General features: G+C 46.7%; 2 protein-coding genes and 1 non-coding gene across 3 annotated transcripts in view; 2 read left to right on the top strand and 1 right to left on the bottom strand.

Annotated features, from left to right (window-relative positions):
• Nucleotides 1-5,942: 5,942 nt before the first annotated feature.
• Nucleotides 5,943-6,046, top strand: LOC114626679. Its single transcript, XR_003712274.1, has one exon. It is a non-coding gene; the product is annotated as a U6 spliceosomal RNA (small nuclear RNA).
• Nucleotides 6,047-8,472: 2,426 nt separating this feature from the next.
• On the top strand, nt 8,473-9,767 carry Ppdpf (pancreatic progenitor cell differentiation and proliferation factor). Its single transcript, XM_028774118.1, has 5 exons — nt 8,473-8,691; nt 8,918-8,989; nt 9,062-9,136; nt 9,266-9,362; nt 9,443-9,767. The coding sequence occupies exons 2-5, from the start codon at nt 8,935-8,937 to the stop codon at nt 9,558-9,560; spliced, it is 345 nt and encodes a 114-aa protein (XP_028629951.1). The 5' UTR covers nt 8,473-8,691; nt 8,918-8,934; the 3' UTR covers nt 9,561-9,767.
• Nucleotides 9,768-15,890: 6,123 nt separating this feature from the next.
• Ptk6 (protein tyrosine kinase 6) overlaps nt 15,891-22,467 on the bottom strand; it is an 8,015-nt gene continuing 1,438 nt past the window's right edge. The window contains exons 2-8 of the mRNA XM_028774108.1: nt 21,228-21,349; nt 20,709-20,872; nt 20,211-20,364; nt 19,544-19,705; nt 17,499-17,680; nt 16,841-16,994; nt 15,891-16,489 (exon numbers count right to left, since the gene is read on the bottom strand). Of these exons, the coding sequence (XP_028629941.1) occupies nt 16,302-16,489; nt 16,841-16,994; nt 17,499-17,680; nt 19,544-19,705; nt 20,211-20,364; nt 20,709-20,872; nt 21,228-21,349 (1,126 nt within the window). The 3' untranslated portion in view covers nt 15,891-16,301. The remainder of the gene's footprint in view (nt 16,490-16,840; nt 16,995-17,498; nt 17,681-19,543; nt 19,706-20,210; nt 20,365-20,708; nt 20,873-21,227; nt 21,350-22,467) is intronic.

Raw genomic sequence — 22,467 nt, forward strand, 5'->3', positions numbered from 1 at the left:
TGTTAGCACTTAAACACACATTGTCACATTGTAAACAGTTTGCTAGTTTTGAGATCTTCTTTGAGTTGTCTTTAGGACAGGCACTATCTCTGCAGGGAACTTTGAGTTTACCAGCTGTGTCAAAATTGCTTCTCTTTCAGGCAGCAAAGATTGAAAACTGGATTCCAGGGTAAGAGGCTTCCTCCCCTTTCTGTGTTCCTAGAGTTTTTCCTGCTTCTATCCTGCCCCAAGCATCCCAAACAGCTGTTTCTAAAATCAAGCATTCTAATACAATACAATCTATAAATATGCTAATTTCATATTTACATACTAAGAAATGACAGTAAGAAAAATTATAAGTCCTTGTTTTCAGTAAATAGATCATTGTTTGCATCCTCAGAACTCATCTAAAAGCTGAGCAGGCATGTCAGTCTCTTCACCCAGCACTCAGAAACAAGAGATGCCTGGAGCAAGCTGGTTAGCTACAATAGCCAGAATTGGCCAGCTCCAGATTAAACAAGAGATCCTGCCTCTATAATGTGGAGAATGATCAAAAGAGTTACAGGCTTCACCGCACACCTGTGTGCACAACTCACAGACATAAAAACTTCTCCACAAATAAAAGAATTGGTTTTACAGTAAATCTGACCTCAATATTTAAAAGTGGAACAGAGCAGCACAGTCCTTTATATTCTACCTTAGTGGTTCTAATTTGTCTCTATAACTTAGCTTGAGCATCTGCTTGTTCGTATGTTTAAAGCACCTGGCTGATATTAACCGGGAATCCATGAGATCAGTACATCAGCTTGGGGGTTGGTATGCTGAACGTTGAGTCACAACCTGTGATCACAGGCTCCTACCAGTTCTCTCCTCAGCACACGACTGGATGTTTGTTTGTTTGTTTTGTTTTTTTCTGCTCCTAGGGACTGGAAAGTTGGCACACATAAGGATCTGAGTTTGGTCCACAGTATTCACTTAAAAAGCCGGTACATACTAGTAATCTCTATGTTGGGGTGTAATGGCAGATTGATCTGGTGCTAGTTCACCAGCTAGCTTGGTCAGTAAAACACAAGTCCCAGTGACACACTCTTGTGTGTCTTTTACACACACATTCATTCTCTCTCTCTCTCTCTCTCTCTCTCTCTCTCTCTCTTTGGTTTTTGAGATAGATTTTCCCTATGTACCCCTGGCTGTCCTCGAACTCCCCATGTAGACCAGGCTACCTTTGCCTCCTGAGTGCTGAGATTTAAGGAATGCACTACCACACTCAGTTTAGGAACCCATCTTTTTTGTTTGTTTTTCGAGACAGGATTTCTCTGTGTAACCTTGGCCGCCTGAGTGCTGGGATTGAAAGTGTGTGCCATCATCATCACCCACCCCGTAAGCAGTCATTTTTTCTGATATTGTGGGTTTTGCTTGGTCTGAGGTCATAGTTCTTGGCTCTTCTGTGTGACAGTCAGCTTCCTCATCCTCATTGACATGTGATGCTCCATGGGTCACAGCCATCCCTGCTGTCCCCACTCTGTGCTAGTCCTGGTGCTGGAATGTGCTAAGCTTTACCATTAAATCACCATTTCTCTCTCTCTCTCTTTTTTTTTAAAGTGGATATGAAGAATGACATCTGAGGTTGACCTCTGAGCTATACACACAGTTTTTTCCTGCTTCTAATTTGATGTTGCTGGTATTTAAAACCAGCATTGATTTTTTTTTTAAAGTTTTATTTATTTTATATATGTGAGTACACTGTTGCTGTCTTCAGACACACCAGAAGAGGGCATCAGATCTCATTACAGATAGATGTGTGTCATGATGTGGTTGCTAGGAATTGAATTCAGGTGCTCTGGAGGAGCAGTCAGTGCTCTTAGCTGCTGTGTAACTTTGTTTCAAATGCCTATTTTTCATGATGTTCTTAAACACTTTAACTTCCCTTCTAGCCCACCACCCACCAGAGGTAGTGAAAAAGAAAGGATATGGGAAAAGTGGACCTGTCTAGAAAGGCTCTTTGGAGCAACTCTTATCTGTGTTGTCTGGAAATCATCAGTTCAGTTCACAGGTTAGCAGAAGCAGCTCAATCAACTCCCAAACACTTCACAGATACATCAGCAATCCAGTTCAGTAGAATCAAGATAGCAAACATAAATCAGCAGTGGTGGCACTACCTAGCAGAGACAGCCAGGCCTCAGACTCAGCATGAGTCAGCAGGAGGAAGCCAGAGGGACACCAGGAAAAGTTCTTGGCTGTGCCTCTCTCAGCAAAGACAGAAAACCAACATGTAAGGGGTGGCTCTGACGCTTTAATCGGGAACCTGTGTGTCAATATACAAAAGTCCTTGTAGCCAGTTGGTTCTTGATTGATCAATAAAGATGCCAGAGGCTAATGGCTGGGCGGAAAGAAAGATGCAGGACTTCCAGATTCCCGAAGGCTAGGAGAGAGGGGAGGGAAGGAAGAGGAGAACCTAGATATTTGGGAGAGAAAGACAGAACAGGCTTGTAGCTGCAGGGGAGAGCTTCCAAAATGTAGGCAGAAAGGGAAAGCAGCTTGTAGAAGGGTAGCCCAAAAGCATCTTGGGCAGCAAGACCAATGGGCTTCACAGAAGGTAACCAAACAATTACACTGAGGGCAGACTTAGAGGTGTTGAGCTAGGAGTAAAGGGAAGGGCATGACAGTAGTGGGAAGCTTAGAAGAGCCCAGTCACTGAGCCAGTAAGACAGGTTAACAATGAGCTAATGTGTGCATGTCTTTTTCATCTGCAGATCCAGAGATTCCCTGGGCAGGTAGCTGGAAGCACGGCCTGCTCCTGGTGTAGCCAAAAACTCCTGCCACACCCACAAGCATTGTACAGCTAGCTCCATAAGCAAGCCTAGCTCCGCCTCCATCACTGTCTGTGGAATCCTATTTATACCCTCCAAACATCACATGTCCTCCACATGTCTTGCCTCAGCACGTGTGTCTGTCTCAGCTGACATCACTCTGCCAATCAGCCTGAGTCCGTGGGGAAGTGGCAAAAAACTGCAGCACACCACCAGAATAATTTTGGTGTATTTCTTTCTATGGAGCCCCAACAAATGCAGCTCAACTACGCAACATAAGATGGACCAATGCATGTGTGTTGTTAGCAAAGAATCCTTCATCAGGTGTCCTTTCACATGCTTGCTTTAGCAGAACATCCTTTCACCTATGTCTGCTTCAGTTAAACATTCCTTCACGTGTTTGCCCCAGCAATATGTCCAACCAACTTTCCAAAGAACCCTTAAGTTTTCACTTCACTGCTGAGCTAACTCTATAGCCCCAAAACACACTTAAATACTTTAACCTTCCCCCCAGCCCCCCCCCCACTCCCCCACCAAGAGGTAGTGGAAAGGAAAGGTTAATAGGGCAAAGGAGGATGTGGACCTGTTTAGAAATAGTTCTTGGCAGCAAATCCAATCTGCTTTGTCAGGATATCAGCAGTTCAGTTCACACAAATCAGCAATGGTAGCTTAATATACTCGCAAACACCATTTGAGAATAAGCAATGGCAGTTCAATCCAGAAGAAACCGCAGGGTCTGCCAATCAGCCGGAGTACATGGAACCTGATGAGAAGCCGCTCGAACACCACCAGAAGTTCTTTGCTGCATTTCTCTCTATGAAGTCACAACAAATGATGACCAGCAAAGAGTGCAAAGGGAACCAATACCACACAGTGTCCACTGTCCATTGGATTATATTTATGTCCTTTGAGAACATCATGTGTTCTCTCAAGCATCAGCTCTAGCAAAACACCACATGCCCTTCTCCAGGCTGCCTCCAGAAAAACATCATGTCTGTTCTCAGCAAAACATTCTCCCATGTGTCTGCTTCAGCAAAAAACATCTTCTCATAAGACAGTTTCCAGAAAAATATCACGTGACACAACTAAGTCTCCAAAGAAAAGTCTTTGTGAGATAATTTCAACATCTGTGTAATCTCAGAGCTAGAATTTGCTGTTTGTCACTTCTCATGTGAATTGAAATTTTCCTTGTCCTTTTCTGCTGAGTTACTTTGGATTTTATCCTATAATTCAGTATTTCATTAGTCTCATTCATTCATTTGATGAGTAAACATTTCTTGACTATTGGACGGCTTTGGTTGAAATCCAGGGCACTAGACTATGTTTGGTGGCACATGCCTAAAATTTCAGCACTTAGGAGGCAGAAGGGAAAAGATCAGAAGTTGAAGGTCATCTTTGGCTATACAGCAAGTTAGAGGAGAGCCTGGGCTACATGAGACCCTATGTCAGAAGGTAGAAAGAAAAGAAGGAATCTAGAACACTGAAGTAAATGCTTGGGTTAGCCATTTTATGTATGTGTGTGCATGTGCATGTGTGTGCCTGTGTGTGCATATGTATATGCAGGTGTATTGTGTGTACATGTATATGCATATGTATTTGTGTGTGTGTATGCATGTGTGTGTCTGTGTGTGCATATGTGTATGCAGTCGTATTGTGTGTGCACATGTATGCATATGTATTTGTGTGTGTGTGTGTGTGCACTCACACATTGCTAGAGAGATTGAACCCAGGGCCTTGGGCAAGCACTCCTACATTGAGCTACTTCCCTACCCAATATCTAGCTCTTATTGAGCACATACAATGTGCCAGGCATAGATCTTAGCATTTATAGGAAACTTCCTAACCTCAATATAGCCCATGCATGAGTAGGATGCTTTTGCATTTTACAGAAAGGAAGTTGTGGGAGTTAAAAGTAGCTGGTCACATAAACTACCACCTATATTGCAAGGCCTTACTAAACATTAGTCATTTTATTTTGTTCTGCAGGTAGTTACATCATCTAGATGATACCAGGTCCTGCCAGACCCATCAGCAAAGGGGTTCCGGTTGGGTCACTGCAAAGACACCATTCTCCAAGAGTAGACTAAGGACCCCTGAGAATCCTGGTCCCAACTCAGTCTTTGGTAGAGCTCCTACCTCTGCCCGAGATGCCTCCAGCTACGGTAGAGTACAGGGGGGAAACAAAGGTTCGATCCCCATTGCTTAAGACCTGAGGGGGGCAACATTTGATGTCAAGAAATTCATTAAAAGTAAGCGATTAAATTTAATTGCTGAAATTAATTAAAAGTTAATTTAAACACACACAAACACACACACATATGGCCAATCCTATGCACCCATCTGTGAGAGAGGGATAAGGCTCAGGAGTGGCAGGTAGCAAGTGTCATTTCCACTCTGTGTGAAATCTTGATCATCATCCACTTGGGCCATCTGATATGTGGCTATTAGTGTCATCTGTCCAAAGTCAGCATCTAGACAGCAATCTAACCCAGCTAACCCCTGTGCAGCCCACCAAGGGTGGCCTCACATACACATAGTTTTCTGTTCCTGTTTCCTACAGGTAGAGGCCAATGTTCATAGCCTTTACATTCTCCTACATCCTGACCCAGTATCCAAACCTTGCAGATACTGCAGCCTACAAAATCCACTAAGCAGAGAAGGGCTGGTGTTCTTCACATAGGCATAGGCATCCACTCACCTGTGGTCATTCATAGGAGAAGTGGAGTTTGCAAGTCAGCTGCTAGCCAGATCAAACAGCCAGGGGGAGGTCACACTTCAGGGCTCCTAACCCTGGCTTTCCAATATGAGTCGAAACTCAGGGACAGGTCATCTGGAGCTGGACAGTGATGTAGCCAGCTTCACTAGCAACCTCAGAGGAGGTAAGAAAGGATGAGGCGTCTACCCTGAGGTCATAGCAAACTGTCTGCACAGATGCTGGGGACAGCCTGTGGACAAAGCCCTATAGCCCCTTTCCACACACTAACCTGCACCTGTAGAGATCAGAGGACAATTTTGTGGAGTCAGTCCTCTCCTCCCACCTTTATGTGGGATCCATGGGCCTAATTTAAGTTACCAAGTTTGGAAGGCAAGTGGCTTTACCTGCTGGACCATCTCACCAGACAGCATTTTTCCATTTTAAAGAAAGAATATCCCATGCTTGCTTCGGCAGCACATATAGTGAAATTAGAACAATGCAGAGATTAACATAACCCCTGCCTAGGAACAACATGCAAATTCATGAATTATTCCATATTTACAAGAAAAATAAGAATATCCCAAAGCTGGCATAAGAGTACATGCCTGGGACCTCTGCACGTAGGAAGCTGAGCAGAAGACTCACTTGAGCTCAAGAGTCTGAAGCCAGCCTGGATAGCGGAGTGAGAACTCATCTTGTATAGGAAAGAAGGGAAGGAAGAAAGAAGGAATGGAGGGAGAGGGAGAGAGAGAGAGACAGACAGACAGATGAAAGACATTCCCTTCAGACTCTACTACAGATGCTGATACTTGATGCTGAGAATGAGATGGGGTGATTAGGCAGGCCCAGATCATAGCCAAGGATGGCCTGGGAAAGACAGAAGGCCTTATGGTCCAGCTGGGGATCATCGGCAGCTAGTCCCCTACTGTGAACCTCCACACTGAAGCCTCCCCTAGCCATATCCAGCCGTCATCTTTCTGTTTTCTAACTGCAGACATAAGATGACCAAGCTGTCTCATGTTCCTGCTGCCATGATGTCCCTCCGCAGCAAACTGTACGCTTCACTAAGTTACTTTGGTCGGGTCGTTTGTCATGACAATGAGAAAACTATTAAGATGTAAGGGTTACTTACAAAAGTGAAGGTGACTCAGGCAGCTCAATCACAAGGCTCATATCAGCCTGGGTGACAAGTCATGGAAGCCACTTGAGTTTCTTGGTTGTGGTCAACTATGCTGGAGCATCCCCTTGTCTCCAGCAATTGGTTACAGCTTATACAATCCTGGAGAAGAGTGTGGTGAGTGTTGTTAAATCTCTCGTGAGTTCCTGGAACTCTCTTGTAATTGTTTCGAGACAGGGCTTCTCTATATGGCCCTGGCCATCCTGGAACTAGCTCTGTAAACTAAGCTGGCTCCCAACTCACAGAGCTCTGCCTTCCACTGCCTCCCAAGTGCTGGGATTAAAGGCGTGTCCCACCAACAGCAAGTCTCTTGTATTCTTGGGGAGGTTTTGTTTTTCGTTCATCTCTCATACAATACATCCCCACTGCAGTCTCTCTCTCCCCTTCTCTCTCCCCCATCTCCCCTCTTTCCCAGATCCATTGCTCCTCTATTTCCCTTCAGAAAAGAGTAGGCATAAGAAGATGCAATAGAACTAGGCATATATCCTTTACTTTCTTTCCAGAGGGAATGTTTCCCTAGGGGAAATAGCTAATACTCACTGGAGATGCCCATGCACTTGATCAGGACAGTCCAGGGTAAGTCAGAGTCTGAAGTACATGACGCCATGAAGCAAGCCTGGTTTTGACAGAGGTTTCACTCTCCTGGTGTCACCTGGACTGGCCTTATCAGTGGTCTTACTCACTGTACTGCTGTCATGTCAACCACCTTCATCTCTCTTTCATTATACCTTATCCGTCTCCTTTATGGCCTCTAAACCAGCACCCCCTACTGGGCCATTTCTTGTCTGGTTTTCCCGAGCCTGGATCAATGTTTGCACAGAGTAGGTCTCAACAAATCCAAGCAAAGGTTCCTAGCCGAAGCCTCCTTGAGACCTCAGGGACATGAGAGTCTTCTCCTGGGGTCCACCTAGTCTAGGTTCTCCATGAGCCCCCATGAAGTCTAGCATCTTTGGTTATAAGAGAAGCATCTTGCATGAAGCTGTCCCACGGTCCTCCCTGTCCCCATGGAGGTCTGGCAGAACACTGACTGCTGGGAAGAGAAGGATGGTGGCCAGCCCTAGAGCTCCAAGCACTTGATTCCCCCAAACATGAGTCTCTGACCAACAATGCAGGCCTCTGCCTGATGCTAGCTACTAGAGACTGCCTCTGTTTGAACTCTCTCTGCCCCCAAGGCTTCGTTTGTACTTTGTTTTCCATCACTTCTCTCCAAACAGAACACAGGTTGAAAGAGACAAGACGGCTCCTCAGCTTACCAAGGGCGGGCTAGTCCTTACAGGACCGCTTGGGGGCTCCAGGCACCATCCAGTGCGCCCAGAAAACAGAGATTGCGATAGTCAGGAGGCACGCGGGGACAGCTGCCCCTTGTGCTTACTTGTGTTAAACATATCCACTCAGTCAAGGATCGGAGTGAGGTACGTGGAAAATAAAGCCTACGGGGACCGGCGCCAGCAGCAGACAGCAGCAAGTAAAGGGAACAAAAACACCATACAGGCTGGACTACGTGGGGCCACGTCCGAGAGGGTGGCACAAACTGAGGGGCACTTGAGATTCTTTAACCTCTTCTATACGTGTTCCAGTTCGAACCAGGTGGGAAAAAGGCAGCAGAGCTGGCTTCGCCTGGAGCGGGACCACAGATGGTTGATCAAGGCGGTTAGGGCCAAGATGGAACTTTGCAGAACCTAACATTGCAGAAGGTGGGGCGGATCCTTGCTCGGCTCGGGGTGGAGTCTAATAGGGAAGGGCGGGACCACTTCGTGCTACCGCGGGTCTAATAGGAATCAGGAGAGCTCAAAAATCTCATGGGTGGGGCCGCCGTGAAGGGGGAGGAGCCTTGACGCGCTCTCCGCCCCACAGTGAGGCGTCTGTTGCCGTGCAGAAAAGCAACTAAGTACGCGCGTGCGCATAGCGCGCGTGGGTCCTAAAGTAGTGTTTCGTAGGTTATCCTTGCAAATGGGATCCGTGGCCTAGCGCCCCAGCCGTTGCCACCCGTGACCTTGCACCGAAACCTGCAAGGAGGGGTCTCCGCCGAGGTGAGGGCAGCGGTAGTAGTGGTGGTGGCGTCGGGTGGTGGGGTGGGGGAGGCGCGTCTTCTTGGGGCCAGGAGCATACAAAGCTCCTTTGTCTCACCAGCCCGGTTTGCAGCCGGCCCGGGCTGGTTGGAGCCGCCTGGAAGCCAGGCACTGTCAGGACCCGGGGGACTCGGAGTACACTCCAGTGTGCAGTGATCAGGCCCACATTCTGCCTTCTTCTCCGCAGCGCCTCGGCCCTGAAGCATGGCAGCCATCCCTTCCAGCGGCTCGCTCGTGGCTACCCATGACTACTATCGGCGTAAGTAGCCCCTCGACAGCCCCGCCCAGGGCTGGCCCAGGGCCCTGTGGCTGACCCGCCTCCCCTTCCCAGGACGCCTGGGCTCCTCGTCCAGCAGCTCCAGTGGAAGTGTCGAGTACCCGGGGGACGCCGTGCCCCACTCCCCGGGTGAGTGCAGAACCATCCAGCAGAAGGGCAGAGTTCATGTCCTAAGGCGGGAGTGGAGTGGGTTGGGGACGGGGGATGTGGAGCGTGTAGAGGGACTGGACCCCATCGTGACCCTCCTTTGCTCCTCAGGTCTTCCCAAAGCCGACCCAGGCCACTGGTGGGCCAGCTTCTTTTTCGGGAAATCCACCCTCCCATTCATGGCCACAGTGTTGGAGTCTCCTGAGCAGTGAGTCCATCTTCCATGTGGTTGTGGGGGTGGCCTCAATTAAAGCGGATGCTAACCCAAAGACTATGCTCTCCCTACAGCGCGCCAGAATCCCCCCAGGCCTCCAGAAGCCAGATCACCTGTGGCCTGGCTCCTGAAACCATGAAGAAGCAGCCAGTCGTCCATCCTGGCCAGACCAACACCAGGGCCCCGTCCTGACCTGTCAGAATCAGCACCCTGCCCAAGCTTAAGTGGTGCTGGGCCAGAGCCTACCCTCTCAACCCTCCCTGTAAACTGGGAAGGCTGAAAAACAGACAGCAGCAGGAGCTGGAGAGAGCCCCCTCTTGGTTCACAACACTGAGCTTTCCTGACCCCATGACTGTGTCTTGCACAAAGCAGAAAATAAACTCACAGCAGTCTTCCTCCCCTGGTGTGTTTGAGACATTACTGAATCCAGCCTTGCTTCCTGCTGGATGCTGTACTGTTCCCAGGCCCTGACAGCTCCTTTGAGACCCTTCCCAGTGATATGCCCTCTCGAGTGGGCCTGGCCCAAGGTAGACAATCCAGGGAAAGCTGGGCCTCTGGCTAAGTTTGGGAGCTCTCAGCTGAAGGGACCCAGTTTCTACACAGGAATCTGGTGGATGACCTTGGGTCAGGCCCTCCTCACTACTTGTTGCATGGATGGTTCCTCAAGGCTGCGGATATCAGACTGAAAGAGGGTTCCAGCCACAGGTAGTCTAGCCTCTAGGTAAGAGGGCCTAGGAGCTGTGAGGGGTGGTTTACACCAGCAAGGTTAGGGTGGAGTCTTAAGTGTGGCACAGTAGGCCTTCCTGCTACCTCACCCTGTAAACAGCTGCACTCTCCCCAGGGAACTGAGGCCTGTGCCTCTGACAACTGAGCCTCCCTCTTGCCTGCCCTGAGGGTATTCAGGTAGCTTGTGAAAGGCTACCCTTTACTACTGAGCAAGTTGTCCTTGGAGGAGGCTCTTTGCACCTTTAGTGGACTCAGAACTGGAAAAGAGTTTTACATAGGCCAAGAATGTCCTGATGAAACCCACAGAGCTGCTCCTTGTCAGAGCTGGAAGCTAGGGACAGCCTACAGCTCTAGGCAACAAGGAGCATTGTTCTATCTTCCTATCTCTTCTGTTCCCATTTGTGGTTTCTCTGAAGTCCTGTCTGCTGTACGGCTGCAGCTGGCAAAGCTGAGAAGTGGGTATTTTAGTGACTTGCGGAAGGGTTAGAGAAAAGTTGTAGCATATAATCAAAAGTATCAAGAATGACCTTAAGACAGTAAAGGAAAGGGCTGGAGAGATGGCTCAGTGGTTAAGAGCACTGACTGCTCTTCCAAAGGTCCTGTGTTCAATCCCCAGCAACCACATGGCGGCTCACAACCATCTGTAATGGGATCTGATGCTCTCTTCTGGTGTGTCTGAAGACAGCTACAGTGCACTCATTTTTAAAAAAAAAAAAAAGATAGTAAAGAAAAGAATTTGGGATCTACTCTGGATCTTGAGTGATAAGAAACCTTTGAAGAGGTAGGCCTAGGGCTGGGTAAGCTATAGGTTCTGGAACAAGCCCTGAAATCTCAGCAAAGTCAAGCTAACACGTTTACAAGTGCCGTGTTGATTCATACAGCGCTGTCAGGCACCTGTGTTTGTTTGTAGTGCCAGGACTTTGTTCTCAGAAAGTGTGGTCAGGCCAGGCTGCCACATCCAAGTTGTACCACAAGGTTTTTGCAGCAGCACCTGTAGGTTTGGGTGCTTCCCTCTTTGAAAAGTCCCTGAGGCTTCTAAAAGTCAGCCTTTCTCATAGTAAGGCATTCTAGGAACCAGGCCAGTTCTTCCCACAAGGCCTGGCTACCGTGATGTCACCCTTAGTTACTGTAGTTACTCAGTCTACCTGGAGCTGAGGAAAAACCTCAGTTGGCAAAGGCTTGCCTTGCCAATGAGAAGACCTGAGTTTGAACTTTGGAATCTCTGTAAAAGCTAGATGTGGTGTTCACTACCTCAGTGCTGGGGGTGTAGATTTGTGAGAGTCAGTAGGCTAACGATGAGAGATCCTTTCTTTAAAAAATGGCACCCTAGGAACAACACCTGAAATTGTCCTGACTTCCACATTCAAATGCAGAGTACCTGGTAACACACTGTAGGTTCTTTAAAAAAAAAAAAAATCGGGGGAAAAAGATAAATATTTCACCTTTCACAAGGTAAGCTGGAAACGGAAAATATTTCCTCTAGAAAACAAATACTTCAGAACCAGCACAATTTAAAGTCATTTTTAGAAATTTAGCTCTCTGTCGTCTTTTTTCTCCAGCCTTTTCTCTCTTTTTTTCCACCCTACCCTCCACCCCGCCATCTCCATGTCGAATCTCCAGGCCTCCTTCCTTGGGGCCAGTGAACTTGTCAGAGAGCAGTTTCCCAATAGACATACCTTTAATATAAGCTTAAAAAGTAAAACATCCATTCACTGATAATGAATTCTCACTCTGACTTATCCCCCAGTTTCATGTATAGAAACACTGAGCCAGGCGATTCTAAGATAATGTGAACACTTGTTTGATGTAAACATCCGGAAGAAGTTTGAGACAGAGCTGATAGACACTTTTCATCTCCAAGAGTCAAAGTAAACATCTGTGGAAGAAAATCAAGCCTCTGCTAAAGAACTAATAATTTTCCGTGGGACGTGTTTAAGAGAAGTATAACTGATGATATCCCTGGATATACCAGATTTTCAGGAATTTTCTACAACTCATATGCATTAACACCCATAAGTACAACCTGGATGTTTCATGTTTTAATATTTGACAAGGCTTTTAATATAGCATATCAAATAAGCCCAGTTTAACAGGTTTCTTTTATGAAAGAAATCCTGAGGCTACAAGTCCCCCTCTAGAAACTGAAAAGTTGGTTTAGCGTTAGAATTGAATCTAGAGTTTGGTTTCAGAATTGTCAAATACTTAGTTACCTAACTAAGCAAACAAGATATTTGAAGGAAACCCAGGTTATGTGGTTATGAGCAAAATGTGTCCTTCAGTAATCAAAGACCACGTCACACATAACATGGAAGAAGCATGAGACTGAGTACAAATCCTAGGCTACTCACCTGAGTCAAACTAAGATTCCACAAACTTGTAAACAGACATCTTTCATAATGGCAAACTAGTTTTAAATCACTATACTATTACTAAAACTAATCCCTTTTGCGGGGAATATTTTAATAGAAGGTCTTGTATAGCCCAAGTTTGTAGAGAGAATCCCTGCACGGTGTAAAAACATTCACCTGTCAATAAAAACCCTTTGGTCAATGAGCTGAGGCAGGAAATAGGAGGTGGGAGTTCCAGCAGAGAGGGGAATTCTGGGAAATAGTAAGACAAGAGATTCACCCAGACAGAGAGGAAACTAACCAGTAGAACTTAGACTAGAATACACTGGATTATTGAGATATGAGCTAGTGGAGGAGCAGTCAATGTTGTTGGCCTAAACATTTATTAGTAAATAATTAGTCTCAGAGTCATTATTTCTGGGAACAGAATAGTCAGGAGGAAAAGGCCCACTGTTGCACAAGTTAGTCTTGAACTTTGTGGTGAAGATGCCCTGGAACCTTTGATTCTCCCTTCTACCTTCCATATACTAGAGACTCGGGTATGCACCACCACACCTGGTGTATGCACTGTTAGGGATGAAACTCAAGATGTCACGTGTGTTAGGTAAGTGGTCTACCAACTGAGCTACAGCCCCAGCCCCTAAGCTATTTAAAAGAACTCTTAAATCCTTTCAGTCCTTAGCTTTGACTACATGAGATAAGATTCCATTCCACCAGGCCTTCGGAAGACACATTGAAAGAATATCCATTAACAAGCTGGATGTGTTAATGTACACCTTTAGTCCCAGCACTAGGAGACAGAGGCAGGTGGATTTCTGAGTTCAAGGCCAGTCTGGTCTATAGAGTTAGTTCCAGGATGGCCAGGGCTGCACAGAGAAACCCTGTCTCAGAAAACAAAACAACAACAACCCATCAGCTTTCTCTTCCTATTTTTCTTTTTTTGTAATTTGGAACAAGTCCTATGTTAGCACCCAGTGATCATTCTCTCTAAATACTAATGTATAACCTTACCACAAATGCAGTTTTCCTTGTTATTTCTATTGGATCTAATTACATATATTGTCATTTTTAACTCTTAGAGTCCCTAGCACCCACGACCTATGGCAGCCAGCATGCCACTGAAGAAAACCTTCACAAGCACTGTAGCAACATGTCCTTCATTGCACAGATCTGCATACTATAGACCCAAGCACAATATCTCCATCCTGTGTAAAAACAAGAGGCCATAAACAGACCAGTCTAAGTTTGTTTCCTTAGGAATGACCCCAAAGCTGAATTGTTAAGTACATTTATCAAACCTGAACAAACTTAAGGTTGTAAGATGCCTTTTATAAAGTAAAATTACTGTCCAAACGTTCATTTAACTTTCACTACACTTGCATTCCTCTTCACTCAACAGTTACAAGGTATCAGCATCTAAACTGTTCTTGTTAATAAGTCAAGCAAACGTCACCAATACCACAGAAGCAAAGACCATCTCCTTTTCTCCTTCCTCTTCGTTCTGACCTTGGGTTTCATTTCTCCTTTTAGCATTTTAAATACTCAGTAGAATTAAACTTGTTTAAACCCTGGTAAGAAAACAAAGTCTATCTCAGTGGTTGACAAAAGGGGATCCTGTCTCCAAAAATATTCACAATTCATAACAGTAGCAAAATTACAGCTAAGAAGTAGCAACAAAAATAATTTTATGATTAGGGGTTACCACAACATGAAGAACTGTATTAAAGAGTGGCAGCATTAAGAAGGCTGAGAACTACTGGTCTGGCTATACTGTATTCATGTTGACAGGTCTGGAAACATTTCTGTTTTTTATTTTACCAACACTCTTAAAGATTATTCTAGATCGTGTAGTCTTTAAGAACATTTCACTTTGTTTCTATATTTCTGAGAGATTTTAGGGATATTTAATGAGCATTCATCCCTAGATTAGTCCAAACAAAACTGAAAGAGATTTTTTTTGTTTTTTATTTTGTTGTTTGTTTTTGAGTCAGGGTCACTCTACATAGCCCTGGCAGTCTTAGAACTATTTAGACCAGGCTGCCTCTAAACACATAGATACACCTGCATCTGCCTCCCAAGTGCTGGGATTAAAGGTGTGCACCCAGGGTTGTCCCCTCTGGAAGTGGAAAAGGACTCTACAAACAGCCAAATATACACAGACTCCATAGCTTTAATTTTAGAATGTTTAGTCCTGGTTCAGTTTATGCCCACTTGGATTTTTATACAAGTTGTGTTTTTATTTATTTTTGTTTTATATGAGACAGGGTCTCTCTGTGTAGCTCTGGCTGACCTGAAATTTGCTACGTAGACCAGGCTGGCCTCAAACTCACAGAGATCTGCCTACCTCTGCCTCTCAAGTGCTGGGATTAAAGATGTGCACCAACAAGCCCAGCCCAAATTCTGTTCTTGGTGAAAATTAAAGATTCAGTTACTAAAAGAGGGAAAATTTTTGACAAATGTCTATGTAAAAGGCTTAGTTTGAAGGGTTTTCATTTGCCCCGTTTCCAAACATTTTTCCTGTGCTCTCTCTCTCTAGTGACATTACACCCCTGAGAACTGCTTTACAGGAAGCAGTACAGACAGTGTCATCTCTAGGATACAGAGAGGACATTTCTATAAGGGAGGTTGCAGCATCTTCACCTGTTGTGAGAAGTCAGTCTGGACATGACTGGTAGACATGTGATCAGAGCGTCATGCCCACTTCCAGTAAGGTAGCCTCAGGAAGGTGCTTTTGGGGTACTCCCCCTCAGAACTGGGATTCTAATGTCCAAGAACATAAGGAGAGCAGATTGTCTGAACTTCATGGGTCAAGAATGAGTTCAAGAGCACTGAAGACACATCGGGGAAAGCAGCCTTGAACCAGAGCCATCTGGGAAAACTCCAGTCCAAATGGGAAGCAGAGGAGGACACCGAGCATGAGGGTATTCTTCCTCAGGGGCCCAGGGCAAAAACATCTCTGAAGGGAAAGGATCAGGAGCTCTAAAACTCAATACCACACTCACAAGCACAGAGTGAATTTGACTTTTGAAACAAGTACAGAGTCTCAGGCAGAGATACAAAATAGCTGCCTCTGCCCATGTGGTTAAGAATCCTGGCTCTGCCAGGCAGTGGTGGTGGCACATGCCTTTAATCCCAGCACTTGGGAAGCAGAGGCAGGCTGATCTCTATGAATTCAAGGCCAGCCTGGTGTACAGAATGAGTTCCAGGACAGCCAGAGCTACACAGAGAAACTTTGTCTTGGAAAAAGCAGACAAAACTCCTGGCTCTTACTGGCTCCATCATCTTCCCTCTGCTTCTGCAAACTCCGGGTGATTGGGTATCTCAAGCATCCCCCACTGGGCACCAGAAACCGCAGGGCAGAAATTTCATATTATTTTGTCTCTGCCTTGAGCTTCCTAGGTAAGACTCCTCCAGCAAAGCCAAGGTTATAAAGAGAAAACCATACAAACTTGTTCCGAGTTTTATGTGGCATAAGAATCCTGCAGAATTAAGGTGCTAAAGAGTGGGGTATATGTTTGTGGACAGTCAAGCTCCAAAAGTGATATGGCAAGAACTCTCCAAGGCCTGTTGCCTAGACTTTTCTTGGCTTCTCTGTCACATGAAGTCTTCACAGAAGAAGGGAAGAAGAAGCCGGAGTGTGACTTCCTGGATTTTGTGTACTGCCTCCTGGAGGAGGATAAATGGGAAAGAACATGGCTGCCTCTTTACTTTTTCCTTGACAACAGGCAGTATTTGAAGTATGCTTGATATCTTTCCTATCTTTTCATCTCAGTCAACTGAAGGATGGTGTGTGCCTTCAATAGAAGTCCAGGGTAATCATGAAGCCCTCTTCTGTGAGTCCTGGCCATGTCCAAGGAGCTCAGACCAGATTCTCATACTTGGTGATACCTGAGAGTTTCTCACACAGAGCTTTGAAGCAAGGTCTCTGCTTGGGGTCTCCGCTCCAACAGCAGAGCATCAGCTTGTGTATGTTGGGCGGGCACTCCAGAGGGCAGGGCATGCGGTAGCCGGCATCCACCCTCAGGAAGGTTTCATGATTGGACATGCCTGTGGTCCATGGGAGAAGAAAAATGAGAACTAGAAGACTGATGTCCACTCTCTGATCCCTGGAAGCCACACCCAGCTGTCTTTGGCTCTTCCCTGGATGCTGACCCCTGCTAGAATGACCACCATCATGCTCTGGACTTGTTGTAGCACACTGCCCATGGATGTTGCCTTCCCTGTGTACCCTGGAGACATCCAGGAAGCATGTTCCCAGATGCCCAAGGAATGGAATAGGGGTGGGGGTCTGGTTGGGCCCCTGGGAAGCACCTCCTGTCATCTCTGTCACCCATTCAAGACCTGCCCTGACTCCATCTCACTGCTTGTCCATCCCTGGAAACATTCTTGGGGGAATACCTGGATAGGGCACCTGCCCCCTGCTGAAAATTTCATGAAGGAGAACCCCAAAAGACCAGACGTCAGATTTGATGGAGTAATGCCCTCGGGAAAGTGCCTCAGGTGCTGTCCATTTGTAGGGGACGTTGTGCTCACGGGAAAGGTAGATGTCCTCCTGTAGTAAGATGTCTTATGATAGGACCTGACACTAGAGGGAGCTGCTACTTGTACCCTTCCTGTGTGGCACTGACAAGCATGGACTTCAAAGTCCTGGTGGGCAGGGACAACCACATTGCCTACTGCTATCTGACCCACTGACACCACCCCACTGCTACCGTAGGTCGCGGCTACGAATGCTGCCAGAATCATGGCTAGGCCCTGTGTATCACTGTACAGAAGTCCAGTTCACTGAGATTCTGGGTCAGGGGAAGACAAGAGAGCAGAGTTGTGATGCATGAAGACAGGAAAACCTCAAGGTACATGGCTATATCTGGCTAGGTACTCAGAGCTAGACCAATAGGGGCATGAACAAGGCTGTGGCTATATAAATAAAATCATCTTGCTTGCCTGTTAACACCACCCTATCAAGAACCCATCTTGTTTATGGCTAGATTCAGCTCAAGGCTTGGGAGATAAAGCCCCATATCCTGCTTCTGGCTTCTACCTCAGAGGGGCCTACCTTGACAAGCCTGGCCAGTCCAAAGTCCCCCACTTTGCAGAGATTGTTCTCTGTAACAAGAACGTTCCTGGCAGCCAGGTCACGGTGGATGTAATTCTGAGATTCCAGGTAGCACATGCCCTCAGCGACCTGTGATGCAAAGTCCACCAGCTCCAAAACAGGCAGGGCTTTTGCATCAGAGTCTGTAGGGTGATCAAAGGCCAGAGTCAGCTGTCCAGAGACCAGTCCTCATTTGCTGTGGCTACAAAGGCTACAGCAAAGAGCAACTGGTCTGGCTTAATTGCAAAGTGGGAAGGCCTAGACCTTCTGCAGTTACGTCCTTAGAGACAAAGAGCACACACATACTCTTTGTCTGACACCGTTTCTGGGAATCATAAAGCAATCTCAGGGCAAAGGCATTGCTATAAGATATTCTTGGTATGTAGCCATCGAACACTCTAGATAATGCAAGTGCTACACCTACAAGGGGCATGAGTTTCATCTCTGAAGACCTTCCCGCAGAAACTGCTCATTATGTGAAACATGTAGACTACACAACTTAACTCTTCCAAATGCTGGTAATATGTTAATACATATCTACCCCCTCCCCCAGGCCTGATCATTTGCCCTACACTATCACGTTCCCCCTCCCTCTTATATGAAGTTGGGTGGCACCTCTACACAGCATCTCAACTGGTGGAGATGGTCTGGCTTTGTGTTGAAGAAAACATGGTATTCTCTGGTGGGTGAGATGAGTTGTATCTACATGTGTGCAGGTGTGTCTGTGTCATGTGAGAATGTATTTGTGTGTGTCAGTGTTATACATATGTTTGGGTATAAGTGTGTATAAGTGTGACTGGACAGCAGATCTTGAGAAGAAAGAGAAGCTGGTAGGTTGAGGTAAGTCACTAGCAGGCTACATAAACCTCAGTTAACTGTGGGGATAGAAATTGTAAGGGAGAGTCCTTTTCCATACTTTTTTTCCATACTTTTTCAAATTTTATGATCTGCAATTGGTAGATTTTTTTTTTGTACTTAATAAATCATTTACATTTTTCCTTTGTTATATATGTACAATGTGTATGTGTACGTGTGTGGAGGTCAGAGGACCACATTGGGTGTTAGTCTTCACCAGTGACATGTTTGAGGAGGGTTTTGTGGTTTGCTACTGAGCCAAATAAAACAAGAATTCTACCACTGCCTCCCATCTCACCGTAGAAGCCTAGGGGTAACAGATGCCTGCTCCTATGCTTGCCTTTACATTAGTTCTGGGGATTCAAACTCAGGTCCTCATGCTTGCCTAGCAAGCACTTTACCCACTGAGCCATCTCCCCTGCCAATTTTTTAAAAAAGATTTGTGTGTATGAGGTTTGTGATGTAATGCATGTACTTGTTACTGAGGGTATGTGTACATGTATACATATGTACGTCTTTCCTTGATTGTCATCTATCTTTTGTTTTGGGTTTTTTTTTTTTTTTGGAGGGAGGGAGGGGGAGAAGGGCTCAAGACAGGGTTTCTTTGTGTAGCCCTGGTTGTCCTGGAGCTTGCTTTGTAGACCAGGCTGGCCTCAAATTCAGGGAGTGGCCTGTCTGTGCTCGCACATATCTGAGCACAGGAGTAAATACATATGCACTATGCTTGGCTTCCATCTTTAATTTTAAAAAATATTTTATGTGTCTTGAGTATTTTTATCTGCATGTATATCCGTGTACCACATGCATGCCTGGTGCCTGCAGAGGCCAGAAGAGGGTATCAGATTCCCTTGAACTGGAGTTATGGATGGTTGTGAGCCACCATGTGGGTGCTGGGAACTAAACCTTGGTCCTGTGCAAGAACAAGTACCTTTAACTGTTAACCCATCTCCCCGGCCCCCTCACCAACCACCACCTTAAAATTTTAGCTTCTTAAACAACTAAACAACAAGCTCATCTGGGAGCTCCTGGCTGTTTTCTGTAGGTCAGGCAGGGACGGGTAGGGTCTGCATATCTGTTGGCTCCTTTGTGTGTGTCTCCTGTTCCTCCAACACTTTTCACCCTGGGAAAGGAGAATAGAGCTTTCCACTCACTGTGCAAGAGGTGTAGCAGGCTCCCCTTGGGCATAAGCTCCGTAATGATGTAGACCGGGTCCCCTGCAGTTGCCACAGCGTACAGTGGCAGGATGTGCTTATGCCGAAGCTTCTTCATGGCTTGAATCTCAGCCTGGAAGGTGTGCTGGTGCAGGAGACTGTCTGAGAGACATCAACCTCAGTGAATACAGCCCTTGACCTGTGCCCCAAGCAGGAGGCCCAGACCTCCTGAAGCAAGTCTGGAAATATAGTCAGCCTAGGAAGACAAAGGCTGGCATCCAAGCTACAACACTAAAGCCACCACCAAGGTCTCAGTGCCCCGAGCCTGATGTGTCCATCTGCCCTCCTGTGCCCCATTTGGTCACAATTACCAAAGTCAACATTTCCCAGCTGAATGTTTTCAAAGCCCTGGCTGACCTGATTCTTGAGGTTTCAGGTATAAACCTGAGGGTGAAGTTGGGATTTTAGGTGAAACTCAAATTTCCAGTGACTTGTTTAAACAACAACAAAAACAGGTACAACTGAAAGAAGTTACTCCCCCACGATGCTGAGGATGCTGAGGAAGTATGTTGGGGTACCCTCAGTGGGGTGTGACTGAAGTGCCTACTGGACGGACTGATGGAGAAGTAGCATGTGACTGAGCTGAGTCGGGCCTGGACCTGCTCACCTCTAGAGATCACCTTCACAGCCACACGGACCTGGTCTTTCCAGAGCCCTTCGAAGACCTCTGCAAAGTAGCCGGATCCCAGCTTCTTACAGAGTGTGAACTCTTCCCTCGGCCTCTCCCAGTCAACCCAGTGGGGCAAGGGCTCAGTTTTGTGCTGGAGAGACAGAAAGGGCAATAGCACTGGTAGGAATAAGGGTTGAGTCGCCCAGCTTGTCACCAGGAAGGGCTTGCCCTAACCCCTCATGAGGAGCCTTATTTATTTTTAAATGTAGATCCGGCATAGTAGTGTCCTATCCTGCATAAATTGCCACTGTCTTCACTGTCCACCAAGGTCAGGGATGGGTACTCAGCAGGAGGACATCTGAGCTCTGGTGAGCCAGTGTAATGATTGATAACCAAAGAGAATGCCATGTCCTGAGCCCCCACCCCCTTCTCTCCATATTGTATTCCACCTGTCTTACCCTGGGCAATTATGTCACAGAGGAGCCAGTGGCCTACCTTACAGCAGGGCATGGACAGCTGTAGACCATGGGACAGGCTCTGGGTCTTGTGGTAGTCCACAAGCTCAGATAGACTGGAAAAGGACACCACCTCATTCAGCTGCAGCTGGCCCGTATCATTCCTCCAGATCCTGTAATGTCGCACAGCCTGAGCATCCCTCACTGAGGTAGGTGGCCGGCAGAAGGAGACATAAGTAGGAATGCTGTTGTGTATGTTCCCCACTTTGCCTGCTCCTGTTCCCAGCCTGGACATTTCCTGGCACTCTCGTCATAAGCCATGGCTATTCTGTTTTCACCACTCCTAGGTTATTGAGCCACAGAGAAATCCCTGTGGAATCTTGGCTTCCATGACACAGAGGCCATACCAAAAAGCAAAAGAAAACCACCCAACCTGAAAAGGAGTGCCTGGTTTTCTGCCTCAAAGCCTGAGGGCAGAAGAGGAAGATAACCAAGACTCTACAATCAGAGGAAAGGCCTCAGAGCTAGCATAGGCAAGGGGAGGTCTGGGAAGCAGTACCAGAGAGGACATAGTCTGCTCCTGGCTTCTGGCTGACTCTGATCAGGAAGGCACCCTTCGAGTTGTCCTCAGCCTGCAGCCTGTGGGTGGCCTCTGAGCGGGAGATGCAACCAAAGAACCACCTGCAGGGGAGAGGCTCAGTTTCAGCCTAGCTGATCCCAACCCTAGTTCCACATCCACCCTGTCTCTCAACTACCTAACCTTTGCCCTGCTTACCTGGAATCCTAGATACTTCCTGGCTCCTGCCTCACACTCCCAACTCCAACTAAGCTGCCTCTTGTGCTGCTCCTAACCCTGCAGAGGTCTCTCTGCTCATCACGGATCCTGAAAGTCCTAAACGGCTGCTTCTGGACACCAAGAAAGGTCCTAGAGGCTCAGAAGTGGGACAGGCAAACTCTGCCTACCATCTTGTTTTGGATGATGACCACCTGGGGATCAGAGCCCCCCCCCAAAAAAAAAGACCTGCAATTCTATGTTGTGAATGTCTCTTAACACATTGTAGGTCCTAAGCAGTAGATACCAGCCTTGGCCCAGAAGTAGGAGAAAAGTCTCAATAGCAGTTCCCCAGAACTGCTTCTAGGCTCATATTTTCATATACAAGTTCATATAATAACCACATAGCAATCTGCACATGTACACTTGTGTGCACACACATACACTGAGATACAGATGCACAAGTGTGCACTCACAATGCACTGACACGTGTCCTCATAATGCACACATGTGTGTACCCATCCATGTACTCATTCGTTTGTATACTTAATGAAGCTTGCATACATACTGGTAAGTACACCGTTATGTACATGCACAGACACGGCGGCACACATGAACATACTCTCCCATTCAAAAGCATTTATACACACTGGCTAGCCATGCAGGGGATGGAGATGCCTGAACTGAACTACAGGTGGAAATCCTTGGAATTCCATAGGTCATCTCCAGCTCAAACTCTGGAAGTCCACCTGCTCCGGTCCTGCAAAGCTACAGAATCTGTCCCACTCTCCCCTCTGACCACTTTGTCTCTGCTTTGTTCCTCCTCTGACATGTTCACCTGTGCTAGATTCTCAGGACCTCAGGGCCTTTGCCTTTGCTATGTTGGCCACATGGTCTCTGTATCTATCCCTGTCTCTATCCTTCTGTTTCTCTGTCTCTCTCTCTGTCTCTCTGTCTTTCTGTCTCTCTGCCTCTCTCTCTCTCTCTCTCTCTCTCTCTCTCTCTCTCTCTCTCTCTCTCTCTCTCT

The sequence above is a fragment of the Grammomys surdaster genome, unplaced genomic scaffold (assembly GCF_004785775.1).
Source record: "Grammomys surdaster isolate TR1022 unplaced genomic scaffold, NIH_TR_1.0 238, whole genome shotgun sequence".
Taxonomy (NCBI): domain Eukaryota; kingdom Metazoa; phylum Chordata; class Mammalia; order Rodentia; family Muridae; genus Grammomys; species Grammomys surdaster.